Source organism: Falco punctatus, assembly GCF_963210335.1.
Source record: "Falco punctatus genome assembly, chromosome: 14".
Lineage (NCBI taxonomy): Eukaryota > Metazoa > Chordata > Aves > Falconiformes > Falconidae > Falco > Falco punctatus.
The window spans coordinates 21466143-21484015 of NC_137594.1; the positions used below are offsets into that span (position 1 = coordinate 21466143).

At 41.4% G+C, this 17873-nt stretch overlaps 1 protein-coding gene across 5 annotated transcripts in view; it reads left to right on the plus strand.

Moving 5' to 3' along the window:
* Positions 1-17873, plus strand: part of NUP93 (nucleoporin 93) — an 81876-nt gene that overhangs the window by 51305 nt on the left and 12698 nt on the right. For all 5 annotated transcript variants that reach the window (XM_080410885.1, XM_080410888.1, XM_080410887.1 and 2 more), the window contains 8 exons: positions 366-494; positions 7247-7321; positions 9225-9314; positions 10689-10828; positions 13054-13186; positions 14167-14324; positions 16081-16246; positions 17046-17139. In XM_080410885.1, coding sequence (XP_080267011.1) covers positions 366-494; positions 7247-7321; positions 9225-9314; positions 10689-10828; positions 13054-13186; positions 14167-14324; positions 16081-16246; positions 17046-17139 — 985 coding nt within the window. The remainder of the gene's footprint in view (positions 1-365; positions 495-7246; positions 7322-9224; positions 9315-10688; positions 10829-13053; positions 13187-14166; positions 14325-16080; positions 16247-17045; positions 17140-17873) is intronic.

The following is a 17873-nucleotide window of genomic DNA, read 5'->3' on the forward strand; positions in this document are numbered from 1 at the left end:
TCAGTGATGACCTGGATATTGTGTGCATGCTGCCAAATTAAAGAAAGAAGCCTATCGATTTCCAGCCTGCTAAGTTTGTGTGTATTGCAGTACCATGGAAGAGACACAGATTCTCTGCTTTACCAGCTGGGAGTATGTGAGAGTTGTCTTAATTCTGCACACACCTGCTTTCTGAATCCCCTCGTACCTGAACAGGAAGCCTGTTAAAATAATATGCAGCACATCATTAGCTCTTGAGGGCTGACCTGGTTGCTTCATCTAGTTGCTATTTTCTGTTTCATTTTTAAGCTGGTCTATTAATAGCAGAGCTAGGCTGTTTGGTGTTTCTGTATGTTCCTTAGCTCTTTGTTGTTCTTCACCAACAGACTTTTGCTATGGCTGAGGAGTATCACCGAGAATCAATGCTGGTTGAATGGGAACAGGTGAAACAAAGGATTCTTCATACTCTGCTTGCCTCAGGGGAAGATGCTCTTGATTTCACCCAGGAAAATGAGGTATCTCTGTCTTTCTAAACGCTGTGCTCACACACGGCATGTATGCTACTGGCACTTCAGCACTGCTGAAACCACCTCTGCATTATTCTATGGCTTCAACTGTGGAAATGAGAAATGCCCAATCTCTATTTAATTCCAGAATGGCTGTGAGTAGCAGCATGCTGTCTGGCAAAATATCAAACCTTGATGATTGTTTTTATTGACTGATGGGTACAGGCAATGGAGCCCCTGTTGCTGAAGCTATGTTTTAAGCAACATATGTGCAAGCTGGGAACTTAGTCACGTTAACACATATTAGGTTAATCTATCCAGGGGACAGAAGACACATTGGGGTGAACTTCACTTTCAGGAAATCTTTGCAATACTGATGAGACCAGACAGTTTCTCAGGTGCAGCTGTGCTCACTCATGGGTCTTAAGGCAGCTCTTTCCCTGATCGCTGTGTGCTAGCCACGATTTATGGCTTTTCTTAGGAGGCTGATGGAAGTCAGGTTTCTTGGCAAAACCAGATCAGTACTTTTTTTTAAAAAAAAAAAAAAGGAAAAAGAAAAAAAAGAAGATGCTTTCCATTTTACCTTGCTGTCTCATGCAGTGCACGTTAAAATTTTGTGCTGCTAAGACCTCTAGTGTTCAGCAATTCGAAGTTAATCCAGTAGTGACCAAATCCTTTGGACAAGACTGACCCTGTGTTTAACATGTGAAGGTATTGATGAGCAACGTAAAACATTCCTTATCTTCTCTTACAACTTAAAATTTGACAGTTTGTTCTCTTACAGAAAATGCTACAGTTACCTGAGTAAAGCACAGTTAGGTGCAGAGTTGTGGGAACTCCACCCCTCTGAGTTAGAGGCATCAGACCTCAGCTGAGATCCCTGAAGCACAAACCCCTATCACAGCCCCTCCACAATGCTCCATGAAGACTGTAACCTTGAGAGGAGAGGCGATAGGGGTGGGGGAATACAAGCTGCTGTGCTTTCAGGCCAGAAAACAGGCCCAGTTTTTTATAGCCATGTTCCTCACCCCTCCCTTTAAAAAAAGATTAAAATATTCTTGTTCATTGGCATGACTTATAGAGCTGTGAAGTACATTAAAATAAAAAAAGCCCTTGGTGTTAATGGGGTATGACCTGTATAGGGATTTGGAAATAATTAAAGTTGTTAATGAAAGGTCCCTTTCCGATTACTGTTCTTTTAAATATAGGTTAATCCCAGTTAGCATACATATTTTTATAGAAGCAGTCTTCCCCAGAAAGTATTTTACTGATACTTTACTGTGACTTCTCAGAAGGTTGTCCAGCTTTCCAGTATTAGAAATACTAAATAATGCAGGCTGAGTTCATTTAAAACTAGGAACAGCTATCCTGTTATTTTAGGATGTGAGTCTGAAGACTTGGCAGCTATTCTGATAGCTTGTAACATCATTGATTTTGTGTGTGAGTTACTGGTATGGGGTTTTCCTTTTGAACTGTGGATATTAACTGCTAAGAAAAGCAATTTAATAACCTACTCTGGAAAGGTAAATCCCCTTTTCTGGTGTTACAGTGTCAAATGGACCCTACCCCTGGTCCATGGCACTAGAGATGCCAAGCATCAGATTGGTGGGAGGGAGCAGGGGAAGGGGGGGGGAACCCCTCTAATGTTTTTCATCAATGAGTTTAAAGACTCAATATACACTATTGCTCAGTAATGCTCCACTCTCCGTTTCAAAGCACTTGTAGTATCAGTATGTCATTTCAAGAGCATTTAAAATCCTTGATATATTCTAGTCTTAGCCTCAAGAAGTCAAAGGTCTTGAGGTCTGAGAGGTTTGAAGTGCATCTACTGTGTTAAAAGCCTGTTATCTAACCTCCCCGCAGCAGGTTGTTCTTCTAAAGCCTTGTTCCAGTCAAATAAGTTTTTTGTGTGTTTGACACAAACAGACACAGCCTGTAGAATATAGTAGAGGTTTAATTGATATCCTCTGGAGATGGAGAATCAACTGAAAAGGCACAGATCCAAACACAGCAGGGGGCTGGTCTGCCTGCGAGCCAATTCTCAAGCTTTGGGCAAGCTAATTTGGGCAGAGTGAAATACCAACACATTATTCATGGAAATAAGACCAATTAACAGGCAAAGCTCATGATTCAAAGAACCTAGCGCAGGACGTGCCATTAGGGTTTTCTGCTCCCCCTTGTCCTCCAGCCTGGCCTTCTTCCTGTAAGGGAAAAACAGAGCTAATAAAAAGATGCTTCTTGGAGGAAAACCGGAGTTTTATTTTGAAAGTATCAAACACCTACGCTATCAAGGTGTTTGTTCCGAGTCTTGTTCCACTAGGTGCTGAGGCATTTCTTTTGTCCTGTTACTCCAGGTTTTTCTTTCTTCCACTCCCGCCCCAAGCTCTTCAACTCCTGCTGTCAAGCAACCTGGTCCTGCAGTGACAGAGAGACAGTGTTGCTCTCTGTTTCTGTTCTGCCCCACTGTATCATGTCTTCATATCCCTTAAATCGCAAGGACTGCAAGATGCTTTCTGCTCCCCCGCTGCACCGCAGTGTGTTTTGATGGTGTTTCTCCAGCTCGGTCTCCTGCCTAGTTATTCACTGCGTCTACTGGCCAAGCCATTTGGAGTGCTGACAAAATGTCTGCCCAGACTTCTGCTGAGGAATGCGCATATGCATATGAGGGTGATGAATAATGCATCTTTATATGCACGCAGTTTGGTGTGCAAGAGAGGCTGAATGCTTGGCTGAGTACAAATGAAGGAGGACTCCTTTGGAAAGCAGCATCGTTAAGCTAAATGAATTTAAAAGATAAACATGTGACGGCAGTGCAGTATAGCTGCAGCTTTCACGAATGGATAATATTCAGAATGAATATTACAGTTCTGAAGAATGTTTTGGGAAGACCTAAATTCAGGGCAGGGAGAGAAGCAAATGTGGTTGATAAAAACAGCATAAGCCGTTTAAGCAGTATTAGGCTAGAGATGCAGAAAGATAGATGTGTGTGTGCGCTTGGCTTCTGCAGTCCTTTGTGCGTTACCCACTTTTTCTTTTCGCTGCTCCAGTTAAGCTTAAGAACCTGACCTGAAACACGATTCTTCTCATATGCACCTAGCTGCTGTTCTCAACATCTCTTTCATAACGTTTGCCTTGCTTGAAAACTTGGTGAGTTCTGACTAGCCACCAAAGGATATCCTCCCCCACCCTCAAATCCCTCCCCCCCCTTAGCTCGTAGCTACAGAAGGATTGCCTGCACAACTCTCCATTTCTGCTGTTCAGGGTGAAGAGTGGAAATGGCCTTCCCCATGCTGACTCACTGCTTTAATTTTCCTTTTGAAATTGCCTTTTAGCACAGCCATGAGATTGTTCGGTGAACTAGCGCTTTTTTTTAAGTTTAATAAGATGAAATGCAAGTATGAGATGGAGAAAATAGGGGATAAGCTTGCTTCCATGGTTCTTGGCATAGGAAAGAAAAACATAAGAAAGGCAAGACAAATCCTGGAGTTCCTGAAGTTTTTCCTGTGCTGAAGTGCCAAGTCAGTAGTGGGCATTTAAAGGGTTTAATTTCTATGTGGCGTTTCTCAGCTGTGGCAGATTGTTAATAAGTGATCCTCAAAGCATGATGGTTGGGGTAAAATTTAAAATTGGAGATAGAAAAGGAAAACCTAAACCCCTGAGCAGTTACTACTTGGTTTCTGGCGTGCACGTTTGAATTCAGATCCTTACCTGTGGGTTTTAACTCATCAGTCACACACCTCTCTCTGGAGTGGCAGCCACGTGGATGCTTTTTAGTGCTGCAAAGCAGCAGCAGGAGAAAAAGGAACCAGATTCACAAAACAAAGCCTCAGTCCTTATGTTTCTGGTATTTGGGCACTGGTTGAAAAGTGACACAAAGTCAAAATGTACCCTTCTTCACTTGCTTTAGAAGATGAAACCTCATCAGTAATTAATGGCAACGTCCATAATTTAGTGTTACTTTAAATAACTCTGCAATTTATCTGGCACAGCATAGGGGAAGGCTGCAAAGCGCTATTTCTTCCATCATGTCTGTTTCCCAGGAAACCTGCTTTAACAGTTTCTTTGTTCTTTAGAACAAAGAATCTGTCGGTTTTTAGGTGGGTTTAAAGGAATTTGTGTCAGATGATTTGGCACTGAAAGAAGAATGCAAATGCTTCTGAATATCAGTATCCATTAAGAGTGACTGTGAAGAATATTTTTAGTGTAAGTTCAGTTGCAAAAAGAAAAAGCTGGATTTCTTTTGGGGTTTTTTTGTGAGGCGTTTTTATACCACCTAAGGTCTAAATGCATCTACCTGAGTTTATAATCATGTTGGACATAATTTAAATAGCACTATTACTGAGAAATTCATGCAGTGATAAACTAATTCCAGCAATTCTAAAGGATTTTCCAGGTTCATCTTTGATACCTTATTCACTTACATTTCACTAGATCAAGGACAAACACAACTTGAGTAGTTTTTTTATTCTGTAATAACTGTTGTATGCTATGCAGTAATCACAAAGTTCTTATAATTTCTCAGTAGAGGTCAGTGCTCTTATCTTCAAGTATAAATTCCTGAATAACTCAGAACAGCTGCTTGGCCATTGCAATTGTGTCACTTTATTTGTCTTTAAATTTTAAATTTTGAAAATTTTCCTCATCAAAACTGCTGGACTCAGACAGCGGATAGCTGTTGTCTTTGGAAAAACACATGCTCACGAGTATAAGGGGGGTCTTACACAGTAGAAGGTAACCTGGGTTAAACCGATACCAAATTAGAACTGTAAGCATTTGGGAATGACTTGAAGCTGTTCAGTGCCTAGACTGATCAGCACCATGTCTGGAAGTTCATATACTTGTATTATTTCATTTCAAAGTTGGGATACAGTTCCCAAAAAAGAGAGATTTTTTTTTTTTTTAAGACCCTGTCAGCATTTCATCCTCATTTGAAACAAACTGAATGATGACACCATTTCTCAGATCTTTCTCCGAAATCCACATAAGCCAGGTCATGGCAGGAACATTGGCCCTGCTGTGCTGCAGCCTGACAGGTGTCAGCAAGGCTGAACTCTAAAGCTGATTAAACTGAAAGTGAAAACAATTATTTTTTCCATTGTATTTGGGCTTTGTGGTTTTTGTACAGGCAGCAAGTTGGTCACATTTAACTGAACTCTTCCAGGAAAGACTAGATCATGTCCTTAAGCAATACTCGAAGGTGATCCTATCTACACAGTAAAGTACTGACATTCCTGGCTAACTGATGTAAGTAAAGCTGTTTGACAGAATTGCTAAGGTGCAGCATAACAGCCAGTGAGGATGTGCTGCTAGCTGTAACAGGCTTTGATGATAAAAAGCTTAATTTTAAAACTCTGCAGATGAACTTGCTCTTTCTTGGAGAAAGTGACTGTTTCTAGTTCAGAGGAATATGGATGGCCTTCTGTTACATGGTAACAAACCTCTTCTCACTGTTTGCTCAGCTGCTTTCAGGATTTCGCTTAGTGCTTTGCTTCCTCTCTCCTGGTGGAAATAAACCATCTTAGATCCTTGTTACTGCACCTGAGCCAGACACCTGAAGTTAGCTGGGCAGGGTTTGTGTGGAGAAGTGACATCATCTTATCAGACCAGCTACACCTGGGACAGTCAAATGAGCTTTTGGGTTCAAAGTCTGAAATTCAAAAGCTGTTGTTTCATTTTCAGACCTGAAAGCATGCTTGCTTTACTGAAAGCTTGTCTGTTCCTCTCTGCTTGCCCCAGCTATGTCAGCTGGCTTCATAATAAATACCATGTTTCTATACTGAGCTTGTCTTGCTTTTATCTTCAGAACACTATTGGCTGTAGCACCGCTTATGAAGAAGCTGATATTAAAGAGCTGCTTACTTCAAAGGGATCTGTTTTTAAAATAACTGCGCTTTATTTTTCAAACCCAGAACTCTCAATGCTGAAATCAAGAATTACATTTTTAGGAAGCAGGAAACATCAGAGTATTACGTACTTAATTGGGAGTATTCTTTCCTCTGGAGTGGTGAGCGTCTGTGTCCAGTAGTGGCTATGCTGAAAACACAGCTGTGATTTGTAGTGAATGCTTACAGGAATAGCTCTGTGCTATATTTTAAGTTTTATAAAGCATGTTATATTTTAAGTTTTATAAGGGTGTGAATTTTCCATGCCATGAATCAATCACCTGTCCCTCTCTGCTCTACACTGAGGAGATCTCAATCCTGGCGTAGTCTCTGTGGGTAGAAAGTTTTTTTTTATTATTTTTTTTTTCCTCCAAGTCAGAGTATCAATGGCATCTTTCTTCCTCCTGCAGCAGACCAGCAGTGGGGCGCTTTTTGGCCCATAACAGAATGCTGGGGTCCCATTTTGTGTCTGTGGTAAGGTACTGGGACAAAATTGGAGTGTCAGATTTGCTAGACTGGGTCCATTTGAGCTGGTCTATTGCTTCTGTGTCCTTGCTGTGTTGGAGGTTCAGACTAGATGCTTTGTAGCAAGACACTAATGTGATAATAAGCAACCTTTCAAGAAACAAAAGGAAAGAATTAAAATTATAAGATGCTGTGGAGAAACACTGATGTCCTAATTCTAGAGAGCCAATGGCTGGTTTGTGTACTGAATAAGGAGGATTTCTGTCACGTTAGAAGGTTTAAGCTATATTGGGCAGATAATGAGGTATTGCAGCGAGACTGTGCATTTTACTCTGTAGATCAAAACTCTCTTCTTGTTTTTGTCAGGAGTATGGTTTTGCTGCTTTTTCTTATAATATGCTTCTCATTAAACAGCCTAGCTACGTTGGGGAGTTGGGTCCTCCAGGTCGCAGCTCTTTGGACAGCGTGGAGATGGCGTATGCTCGTCAGGTGAGTGGAAATGGAGAAACATCGTTAAACATTGTTGTACAGAGACAGGGGGGTGGGGAAAATAAAGATCTGTGAGCATAGCACATGTAAGAAGACATGGTAGGCAGAACATGAAAATAGCTGCCTGGAGTTAAAATGCAATTGGAAAACATAGACTTCTAGAAAGTCAGGCTAAATTTCTAACTCACCTGTCTGCTGCAGGATGCTTTTGTCAAAAGGAGATCCTGAACACCATATATGACTGTAGTAATCATTTATGCTTGTATAGTAAACTGAAATTCTTTTAACCTTTAAAAAGTGGTTTTTTTAATTGGTGTCAATGCATATTTGTACACAAATTAAGACTTTCTATTCCCTTTATTCTCACATGTGGGAGATGGCTTTTTTGATGTGTGCGTGTAGAAAAAAAACCCAGGCTGAAGTCTTAATCCTGACGTTTGTCAAATTACATCCCATTTTAATGGCATCGCTTATGAGAAGCTTTAGTGCATCAGCGATGAATTAACGTGTCTGGTAGCATTAGACTTCCTCTGAAAATTTTCAGGGAAAACTGATAAACCTTTACATAACCAATTTGTTACTTTTGTTATTTGAGATGATCTGTTTACCAGCACTGTTGGAAACAAAATGAAAAAGAAGGGCTTGATTTTTTCAAAAACGTGTGAAACGACATAGACAAAGCGTTGCCTAATTTGCACACAATTACTGTTATTGTGTGCATTGGCTCAGTCGTTACTGAGCCAGATAGCAGCTTGTGCATCTATTTTTCTATCTCTGTGTTCAGTTATGGTAACTGTGAAGAAATGAATCACAAAATAAGATGTATAACTGTGCTGGTAAAGCACTAAATGTCGTTTAGTGGTTGTTAATAGTACATTAATTTGTTTCATATCTACTGTAATGTACCTGCATTAAGGGTCTCCCTTACAGCATAATTATGTCTGTACTTTGAGGCTATCGACATTATTCCTTGATGTTTTGTGGGTATGGGAAGCCTAGCATCTGTAGCAGTACTAGTTCACAGGGGTAGCTGCACTCCTGGAGATCAGGCAGTCCGTGCTGTTTCAGTTTATCAGCAGCCACAAAACATGTTTTAATTACACTGAAATGATTAATTATTCTTCATGGACAGTTCAGACTGTTTCACAGAAACACAGTGCGTACATATATGTGTTTTCACTGATGCTAGATTCTGGTTGCAATCCTGAGCTCTGCATCTTGTTTGCATGCTGGGCATGTTGAAGAAGTAATGCATGCGAAAGGGACTTAAAGGATAATGGCATTGCCTTTCTAGCATTGAGGGTGGTGATTTTCAGATGTAGCTGGAAGATCTTTGGGCTGTGAGTAGAATAAACAATAGTAGAAGCAGCTAAATTAAGACCAAGATTTAAATCAAATCAGATGGGTGCATGTGTATATATGTTTAAGGGCATGTTTTGAAGGGTCAGGTTTCTGTTCTCATTTCCCTGTGTCAGATGTCTCTGAATACTGCCACAAATGAGCAAAATGCTGTTTCTTTCATGTCAGCAGGTAGGAGGCTGCTGTGCAGGGCACTATCACAGCCGTCCGGCTGTCAGGTCTCTTCCGTATCTTTGTCCTCCAACAATTAGCTGCAGTTAGTCTAAACAGGGTGTTCAGTGTGGTGCTTTGCCATGCAGAACCCCTGGACAGCTGGATTGCTGCCCACCTTAAGGCAGACCTGGGGCTTTGGTGTGTGGTGGGAGCCAGGTGGGTGCTGATGCCCGTTCCTCCTGAGTTGGATTAGTAGTGGCTTATGTGGGAGGGAAGCAGAAGGGACTTGCTGGGGACACTGTTTTTGAAGCCTGGTTCAGATTTTGCTGCAGTGTCTGGGGAGGGGAGGTAATACGTATTGTTAAACTTGCTTACTTTCAATATGTTTCAGATTTATATTTATAATGAGAAGATAGTGAATGGACATCTGCAGCCTAACCTGGTGGACCTTTGCACTGCTGTTGCAGAACTGGATGATAAGGTACAGCCAGTGAGTTAACATAAGGAAATGTATTTAATCTGTTTTCAGCTGTGATTAACAGCCTGCTGACATTGGTGGAAAAATACTGATATTGCCAAAAAAAAATTGCATGGCTCTACAGAAAACATAGAGCCAATACTGGAATCTTCTCTAGTACAGCAGGGCCCACCTGTGATGAACTTGGTCATGGTGAAAATTTCTTAATGCAGTAAGGAAGAAAAGAACCTGATTTCACCGCAGTGTGCCATTGTGAGTGATGAGCTGCTGAGGGAAAAAAACCACCCTGTTTTTTATTTTATATGGATTCTGTTGTGTTTGATTTTCAAAATGTGGTCTCTTATTATCCTTTGAAAGTATTTAGATGTAGGTGAAGGATCTTCAATCATACCCAGCTAGAGCTAAGTAGGCTCCCATAGCAAAACGTAAAGCCCCTAGGATTGACTTTAAACCAACAAGCTGCCTGCTTTTCTTTTTTTTCCCACTCCTTCAATTGCATTGTCTTGATCCATCCCCCCAAAAAAACCCAAATGCACAAAATTCCCACCTTTGAGAAATGCCTGGAGGAGTATACTGCAGGAGGGTCAAGTCATCATGAAAAAAACGTTGCAAATGGGGAGAGCAAAAAGGTGTTCAGAAGCTGAGGGGCAAATGCTTCAGTCAGATCTGAATTATAGATGTGTATCTTTGCTTTGAGCAGCTCTGTTCATTTTGCTAGGGACAGCGCAGTGAGTTTCAATGTTCTTGCTGCTTTGAAGCACCAAGATCAAACACCTGCCCTGCTGAAGCTAACAGTGCTGTTACTTCTCAGTATTTTGCTGTTTCAGCAGGGATACCCTAGTCCTGTAGACACTGATACGATCTCGTCCTTGTGAATGAGGCAGACTTGGATGGTTTTCAACCTTTTTTTCGTAAATGAGGTTTGTCCAAGTGATCAGTGTCCTTTAGATATTTCTTACCACAGCTGACTGCACAGCTTTCCAGCGGCAGCCAGAGCAGTTGCTTATATGGGAAGCTGACATTGTTGTGGTATTTGAGTGGGAAGTGTGAACTGGAAATGGGCAAGGAGGCTGAGCACCAGGTACCCAGGATAGTTTTGGAAATCACTGTCAATCTTGGGTGACAATTGCAGGTATGGTATTTATAACCATCTTCTTGCACAAGAATTATAAAGAGAAGCCTGGGAGATTTGAATTCTGCAGGATAGAAGTGGCTTACTTTCATGACTGTGCCCAGTGTCTCCATTGGAAATCTAAACTGACATCACTCTTGAGTTTTTATCCTTTCCTTAAGCATCAAAACCACCACGTAGCTCAAAACAGCGTTGCTGGTTCATCTCTGTACTAATCACTGTTGCCTGGAATGGCTTGTTTATAGAACATCTCTGAGATGTGGGCCATGGTGAAACAAATGACTGATGTTACCCTGGTTCCTGCTAGTGATGCCTTGAAAGTCCGGACCAGCACGGAGGTGTGTATGGAGTTTGTGCGGCAGGCTCTGCGCTACCTGGAACAAAGGTAAGGTGAACGCTCTGGGTAGCGCAGTTTAATAGATTTCCTAACAATGGGCTGGAATGACTTTGTAATGCACACAAAAATATTAACAAGTTGGCTGCCTTGTGCTGCTCTGCAGAAGTGTCTGTTGCATGTCTCTTCTGTTGTGTAGGGCTTAGCAGCCACTTGAGTATAAAACTGTTTTGATTAAAAGCTCTTCTAGTGAAAAAGACCTTGAATCCATGGGGAGGTTGTTTAGAAGATGCAAAGACCTTTTCTTCTTTCTTCTATGTTGCTCTTTAATAATCTATATCTGTCATACTGATATGGGAAGATTTTTTACTTGTGGAAAGAGATCCGCTTCTCCTCTACAAAAAAATTCCCCTTTTCTGTACAGTCCCTTGCTGATCGCTGTCACCAGCTAGTGCTGGGAGGACGTGAGGACAGCGCTGGGGACAAATCTGGTGCAGTGAGTCAGGGTCTGATCATGCCATTTTACACTGGAATGTTTTTGTAAACTGTGAAGAGGCTGAAGCTGAGACATCTAGCAATAATTTTGAGACTCTGGAAAGTGCTTTACTGTCTGTATCGCAGAGGTCCAAGCTCCTTGGCTAAGAAAATGTTTGGAGAATTGCAGGGTATGGAGCAGCCGAGGGCTGAATCCCCGGAAGGCTGTATCACCTATTCCCTGCACATGTGGGTATGGCAGTGTCCCTTATCCAGGAGCTGCCGATGAAATGCCAGCAGGCTGGTTCAGCAGCGGAGAGCAAACAATAGCCGCAGTGTAGTGCGTGGGCGTTTGTTACAGATACAGATCTGGCATCTGAGCACGGCAGGTGCTACGCGCTGATACAACGTGTTGGGAAGGGAAGTTTTGGCCTCCTGGCACAGCCTCTTCTTGGCCCCCAGCAGTTGGTTGCCACACTTCGTTGGCTCTGGTTGTCACCCGGGGGTGGTGGCGGTGTACCTGCCTGTGTGCTGATGAACTGACACATCGGAAGGATCTTCTGTTTCAAGTTCTTCGGTCTCAGCAGTGTGTGATGAGCTGGTGACTCTCAACCCAATTTGCCAAATATCCAACTTGCTAGATTTTTTTTTTTTCACAGTGCCATTAGTTGCTAACTGAAATTAGGAATTAGTTACGTATAGTTCCCCTGCAACCCTCACAACTGTGGAAATTGGGCCCTTCAGACTTGATTTATTTATATATTATATATACATTTATATATAAAAATATATACATATGTTATATATGATTTAATATATATACGTATATATATAATATGAATTATATATGATTTAAAAAAGCCAGCCAACCATAACCAAAACCCTGTGTCTTGCTTTGAAGCTTTTCTTTTCTAGCAGGAATTGGCTAATACTGGGATGTTTCCATGTCCCATCAGCCCCTCACCATACGAGGAGGAGGTGTAATGCTGCTCCCAGCTGTTCTTGCATTAGTTGCTTTTGAGCAACTGTGATCTTAAGCCCTGAGGAGCGTGTGCTTAACTTAGCCATAATGTTAGTTATTGAGATACAGTGATATTTGTCTATGTTTAGTACAACCTTTCAGTTTTATAGTCTGGCACAAGTCTATCGTGTGCTGTAGAGGAAAAAAGAACTTAATGTAATTTATTGCTACTGCTTATAAGTATTCCTTCAGTGTACAGACTTTGAAGACTCCTGCTTCTAAACATGAATACTTGTTAAATTGATCTGCCTTGATTAGAGGCTTTGATGGGTTATTTTAGAAGCCTTTCTCAAAGCTGCCTTTACCAGTTATTTTCCTCTAAATTCTCTTTTTCTCTGTGAGTTCTTTCTGGTAAGTCCACAGCCGTAAGGTTGTATTTGTCTGTAGGGCAGAGGGGAGAGAGAAACACATCTGTGGTGTTTAACTGTGCTTCTGTGTCAGGATTGAGACCTAAAGCATTAGGATGGAAAGGCTTTTAGCCAGTTGTGTAATTGAGTTTAACAGTACTAGGAGAATCTAATGAGAGGAACCTCATAATAGAGAGTTGAACCTGGAGCGGTCCACCACAGGCTCCAAACATGGATTCTCTTGAGACTGCTGAATACAAGGATTTTCCTTAATCACAGAAATTTTTGCCTTGTTTTGTTGTAATGATAATGTTTGAACATCAAGGTAATTTGCTTTAAATTGCTAATTCTGTTGGATCTGAAAGGCAGTGGATGTTTTTGTAGCAAGTATATTTCAGTCTGTTCACATTTGTTTTGCTTGTGTTGTTTTTTAGTTACAAAAATTACACTTTTGCGACCGTCTTCGGAAACTTGCACCAGGCTCAGCTGGGGGGAGTCCCAGGGACCTACCAACTAGTCCGCAGCTTCTTGAACATCAAACTCCCTGCGCCTGTCCCTGGTCTCCAGGTGTGTCCATCGCTTTAAGTGACTGAGCTAAAACAGTAACACAAATCTGTTTGCAGCACAGCCAGGAAACTAGTGCAGCCTCCAGTGGTTTTTCCGTTATTTAAGCTGCTTTTAGGGCAGCAGGCTCTTATCCCTTCTTTAGAATTTTTCATTAGGAAAATGGAAGATAGTAGACAAAATTGCTTTGACTTCAGAGCTAGTCATGAAGCATGGTAGTGCTCAGTATTTAGAGTTCTAAATTCTGGAAGTTACAGTCTCTTCTGGTGGTCTTTTTAGAGATCAACAAGCAAGCATTAAAATACGTTATGATATTTCAAAAAAGCAGTAACCTAGTCTCCCTGTTTTGCTGCTTTCTTTTTTTTTTTTTACACTTATAAGATGGTGACACTGGCTGTTGATGACTAAATGTGTAATAAATTAATATGAATTGCAGCCTGAGCCTTGTATTTAGGAATCTGAATAAAATCCTGCTCCCCTGCACATAGTAGAAAGTACACATCTGTGCACCTAAAAAATTAACAGATAAACAGTCAGGCTGGATTGAAAAATGAAAAGTTAAATGAAATAATAGTATATAATGGTGGAGACAACATAGCTGAGTCTACCTGTCCTTTTCTTGCCTGCTGAGATCCATGATTACTATGGTGTCTTTCTGTTTCAGTACCGATGTTTTCAATAGCTCAGTGGTCTAATCCAAATTCACCTCCTGGGTGGGGAAGGTATCATATGCTAGTTCTGGGATTGTCTGACCTGAAATCTGGGCAAGCAGAAGAGTCCCATCCTTTGCTGCTAGGATGTGCACAGCTTCCACAGGACTTAAACCTTGCGACCTCTGGCTTCTGTAACACAAACAGAATTTTTTACCAAAGCTAATGTGTGGGTATAAGGGAGAAATAACGAATGAGGGAAATGACAAGGGAATTTAACTCAAATATGCTGCTTTAAAAAAAATAAATCATTATTTCTTGCTTTATTTTCAGGATGGTGAGGTGGAAGGCCATCCTGTATGGGCACTGATTTACTACTGCATGCGCTGTGGAGATTTGACTGCAGCCATGCACGTGGTGAAACGGGCACAGCACCAGCTGGGAGAGTTTAAAACCTGGTTCCAGGAGTACATGCACAGTAAAGATAAAAGGTAATTGGGAACTAGGGAAGATCTTTGTGAGGAGTGGGGATTGCTGTGGAGCAGCGATATAATCGGTGGCTTGGTAGAAACATAAGAAGCTCAGGTCTCTTCTGGTGGTGATGGCTGCCTGGCATTTATATTACCTACCTAAATTACATGTAAGAAGTTTGCATATTATAATTTGTGGCTTTGAAGTGTAGAAAATCTCCATAGAGAAGGAGTTGTTTGAAAAGACGCAAAAATTTACATTTCAAAAATAATAGTGCTGTAGCTTTGCTTTTTTTACCATGGGATCTGCCCTGTGTAACAGTAGGATACTGCATACAATAGATCAAATTTAGTCTGCTGTCACAAATCCTGTGTCTTTTTTATTTCCTCCATCGTTTATTTTAGTTGAATTTCCTTTGGGGAGTGCTTTTTTACTATACCTGTTTTCGTAAGAATGCCCCACCACAAAAGCAAGTAGTGTTTGCTAGAGGCCTTTAGAGGCATTCGCTGTCACGTCTTCCTTGTGCTTATTCTCCTCTTCCAGTTTTTGCTACCCATCGCTTGACGGAGGCCACTGGCCAAACTTCTGATTCTGTGACTGCAGGCGGTTGGGTTAGTGCATCGCAAGGTGTGCTCTGAACTCTGCTGTGGTGTTCTAGGTTATCTTTCCACTTGCAGTGGATTTCCAACAAGTGCACAGTCAGCTATTGCGTTACAGCTGTGTGCTTATTGCTGAGGTACTGGCTGAAACTGGGGGGAACTGGAGGGCCCAGGTAGGTGCTGGGGCGTGAACCTGTAATACCCCACCTCAGCCTGTGACAATGTCATTCATATGTGGGAAGCCCTCATCCTGCAGTATGTTGAATGTATTGGGGCTCTTCAGGTACGAAAACGTGAGCAAGATTGTATCAGTTCGCATGTCTTAACAAAAAAATAAACACAAACTGGGGGGGGGGGGGGGGCGGGGATCGAAATGCTGTTTGCCAAATAGTGTATACAAATAGTGTATGCCTTGTTATTTTTCTGTAAATTAACCTGGTTTGTAGAGAACTTCCAGGAGCGTTCATTATAATAAGATTGTTCCAGAAACCTTAGTGAAGGTACTGGCATTTGTTTTCATTACAAACGCTTTAATAAGATACAGTACAGCTGATTTATTTGGGTTTTCATTGCAGTTATGAAAAGGTACTCTGCCTACAGTTTCGCCAAACAATGTCTTGGTCTGGGAGAGCACTTCATTGATTCAATTCTGTAAAATTCTCTAAAAGCGGGTACAAGAAATAGGATGACCAAGAACATCATGACATTTTATGATATTTAATGATAAAGGTGAAAGTGTCTTTCCTAAAAGATTTCATGGTACAATGACCTGCTCACTTGTGGGTTACTAACCCAAAGAGTTCCAAAGACTGTGTGCTCTCTTTTTCTGAAATGATGAAATACCAGTTAGACAAAAATAGCTCATCTACCACAATATTAATGCACCCCTAAAGAGACTGTCATCTGACTTAATTTTTTAAAATATTTTATTCCTGCAATGGGTTTTTGAAGATGATCCTCCATAACTTTAATTACACATTTAAATGCACGCGTGCAAAATTTTTACCTACAGATACAAATAGAAAGTGCAAGAAATACCAGCGAGTGCTTGCTGTCGTTACGCCTTTGCTGTGAGCATGTGCCTATTTACATTGATTTGTATCTAGGTTTCCTCATACAGGGAAAGATGGGGGTTTCATGTCTCTTTCCTCAATCTTTTTTCCTTTTTTTCCCTTAGACTATCTCCTGCCACAGAAAATAAACTGCGTCTTCATTACAGACGAGCGCTGAGAAATAATACTGACCCATACAAAAGAGCTGTTTATTGTATAATTGGCCGTTGTGACATTACAGATAACCAGAGTGAAGTTGCTGATAAAACAGAAGATTATCTTTGGCTAAAAGTAAGTGTGGTGTTGGAGCTTTGTTGTTTGTTGTTTGGGGTTGTTTTTTAGGAACAGAGTGAGATGGTATTGCATTTCTGCACTGCTCTGCTGACCTCCCTAGTGCTAGGTCTGGTGTTTTGCATCAGTGTGGTGTATGGGACTTGACCTTGCCGATAGCGAAGGGCAGGCAACCTGAGTTCCAGGGCTGCTCTGATACCCTCTGTACTATCAGGTGTTAATCTGGGGCGCTTGGTTTTGGAAGTGTCATGTTTTTCATTTGACACTGAGCTTTGTCAGCTGTTTTTAGAAGTGTAGCACTAGCTTACTACAGTGAGGATGCATTGAATTGTCCTTTCTGGATGGATTATGTCTGAAATGTTGGTGTCAATTGGCAGATGATGATACTGTCAGTGTTTTTTATAGTCCAGAGTCCTTACGGTTTTGGTGGGGACATGATAGATACTGATCAATACCCATTTCTCTCCATTATCAGAAAGGGGGGAGTACAATGGTGTATTTGTTTAGACTGGGTAAAAAAAATGCTGCTTTTAATTATTGCTTAGTGAGTATTCAGAGCCCCAGCATTGGAGTCTGGTGGCATGGACAGATAGAAGAGGACCTCGGGTTATGTCTTCATGGGTTTCTGCTGTTGCTGCATTAAATGTTCGCTTTGCAGCAACGGGTGGACCTGACGTTGTGACTGGTCAGTTGGTCAAATCTTCAGAGGGGTTCAGCTGGAACAAATAACTTCTGAGTGCATCCCTTGTGCAAAGGGAAGTTGAAATATCTGTGTTTCTTTTTTTGGGTTGTTTTTTAGCTGAACCAAGTGTGTTTTGATGACAACAGTGCAAGTTCTCCACAAGACCGACTAACGTTATCACAGTTCCAGAAGCAGCTGCTAGAAGATTATGGTAAGAAACCACGAAGACATATGTTACTTGGGGCTCTGCTTTTCTGCTTGGGGCACTTTCCAGCTATTACTACACAAACCCCCGACTCCACATAAAACCCTGTAGCTCTCCACCAGTGACAGGCGCCTTCAGGGTGTTTGTGGACAGCTTGCTTCCCTAGAGTAACAGCAGACCAACAGCAGTAACAACAGAAAGACACGATGAATGAGCCCCATGTGTCTTCCCAGCAATCCAGAGAGTGAATATTCATTTGTGAGCAGCACTGCTGCTATTTGTACTTTATCCATACTAAGTTACGGATTGCATTCTCTCACCATAAATATGTTAAGGTTTTTTAGCAAAACTTCCAGCTTCTGGGACACGGAACAGAAAAGCAATCAGTACCTATTACAGGCATGTATTTCCAAGGCTTTTCTCTGTGTGCCTCTGTTGCTCATTGTTTCCCTTACATTACTAATTTCAAGTAATTATCTGGGGACCCAAATCACAGCTCCTTCTTCTTCAGAATGATTTAGGAACATCCACAGCCCAAAAGAGTACCTTCTTCTGTAATCATCTTCCAATCAGTCAAAATTAGGTCAATTGGACTATCCAAAACATACAGAATTTGTTTCTCCATAGCCTTCTAGTTTGTAACATCACTCTCACCCAGATACAAATGTGTGGAAAAGAAATAAAATAAGCTACCTTTGGTGTCACTGAGTAGGAAAATCCAGGGTTTTAACATTATTTGT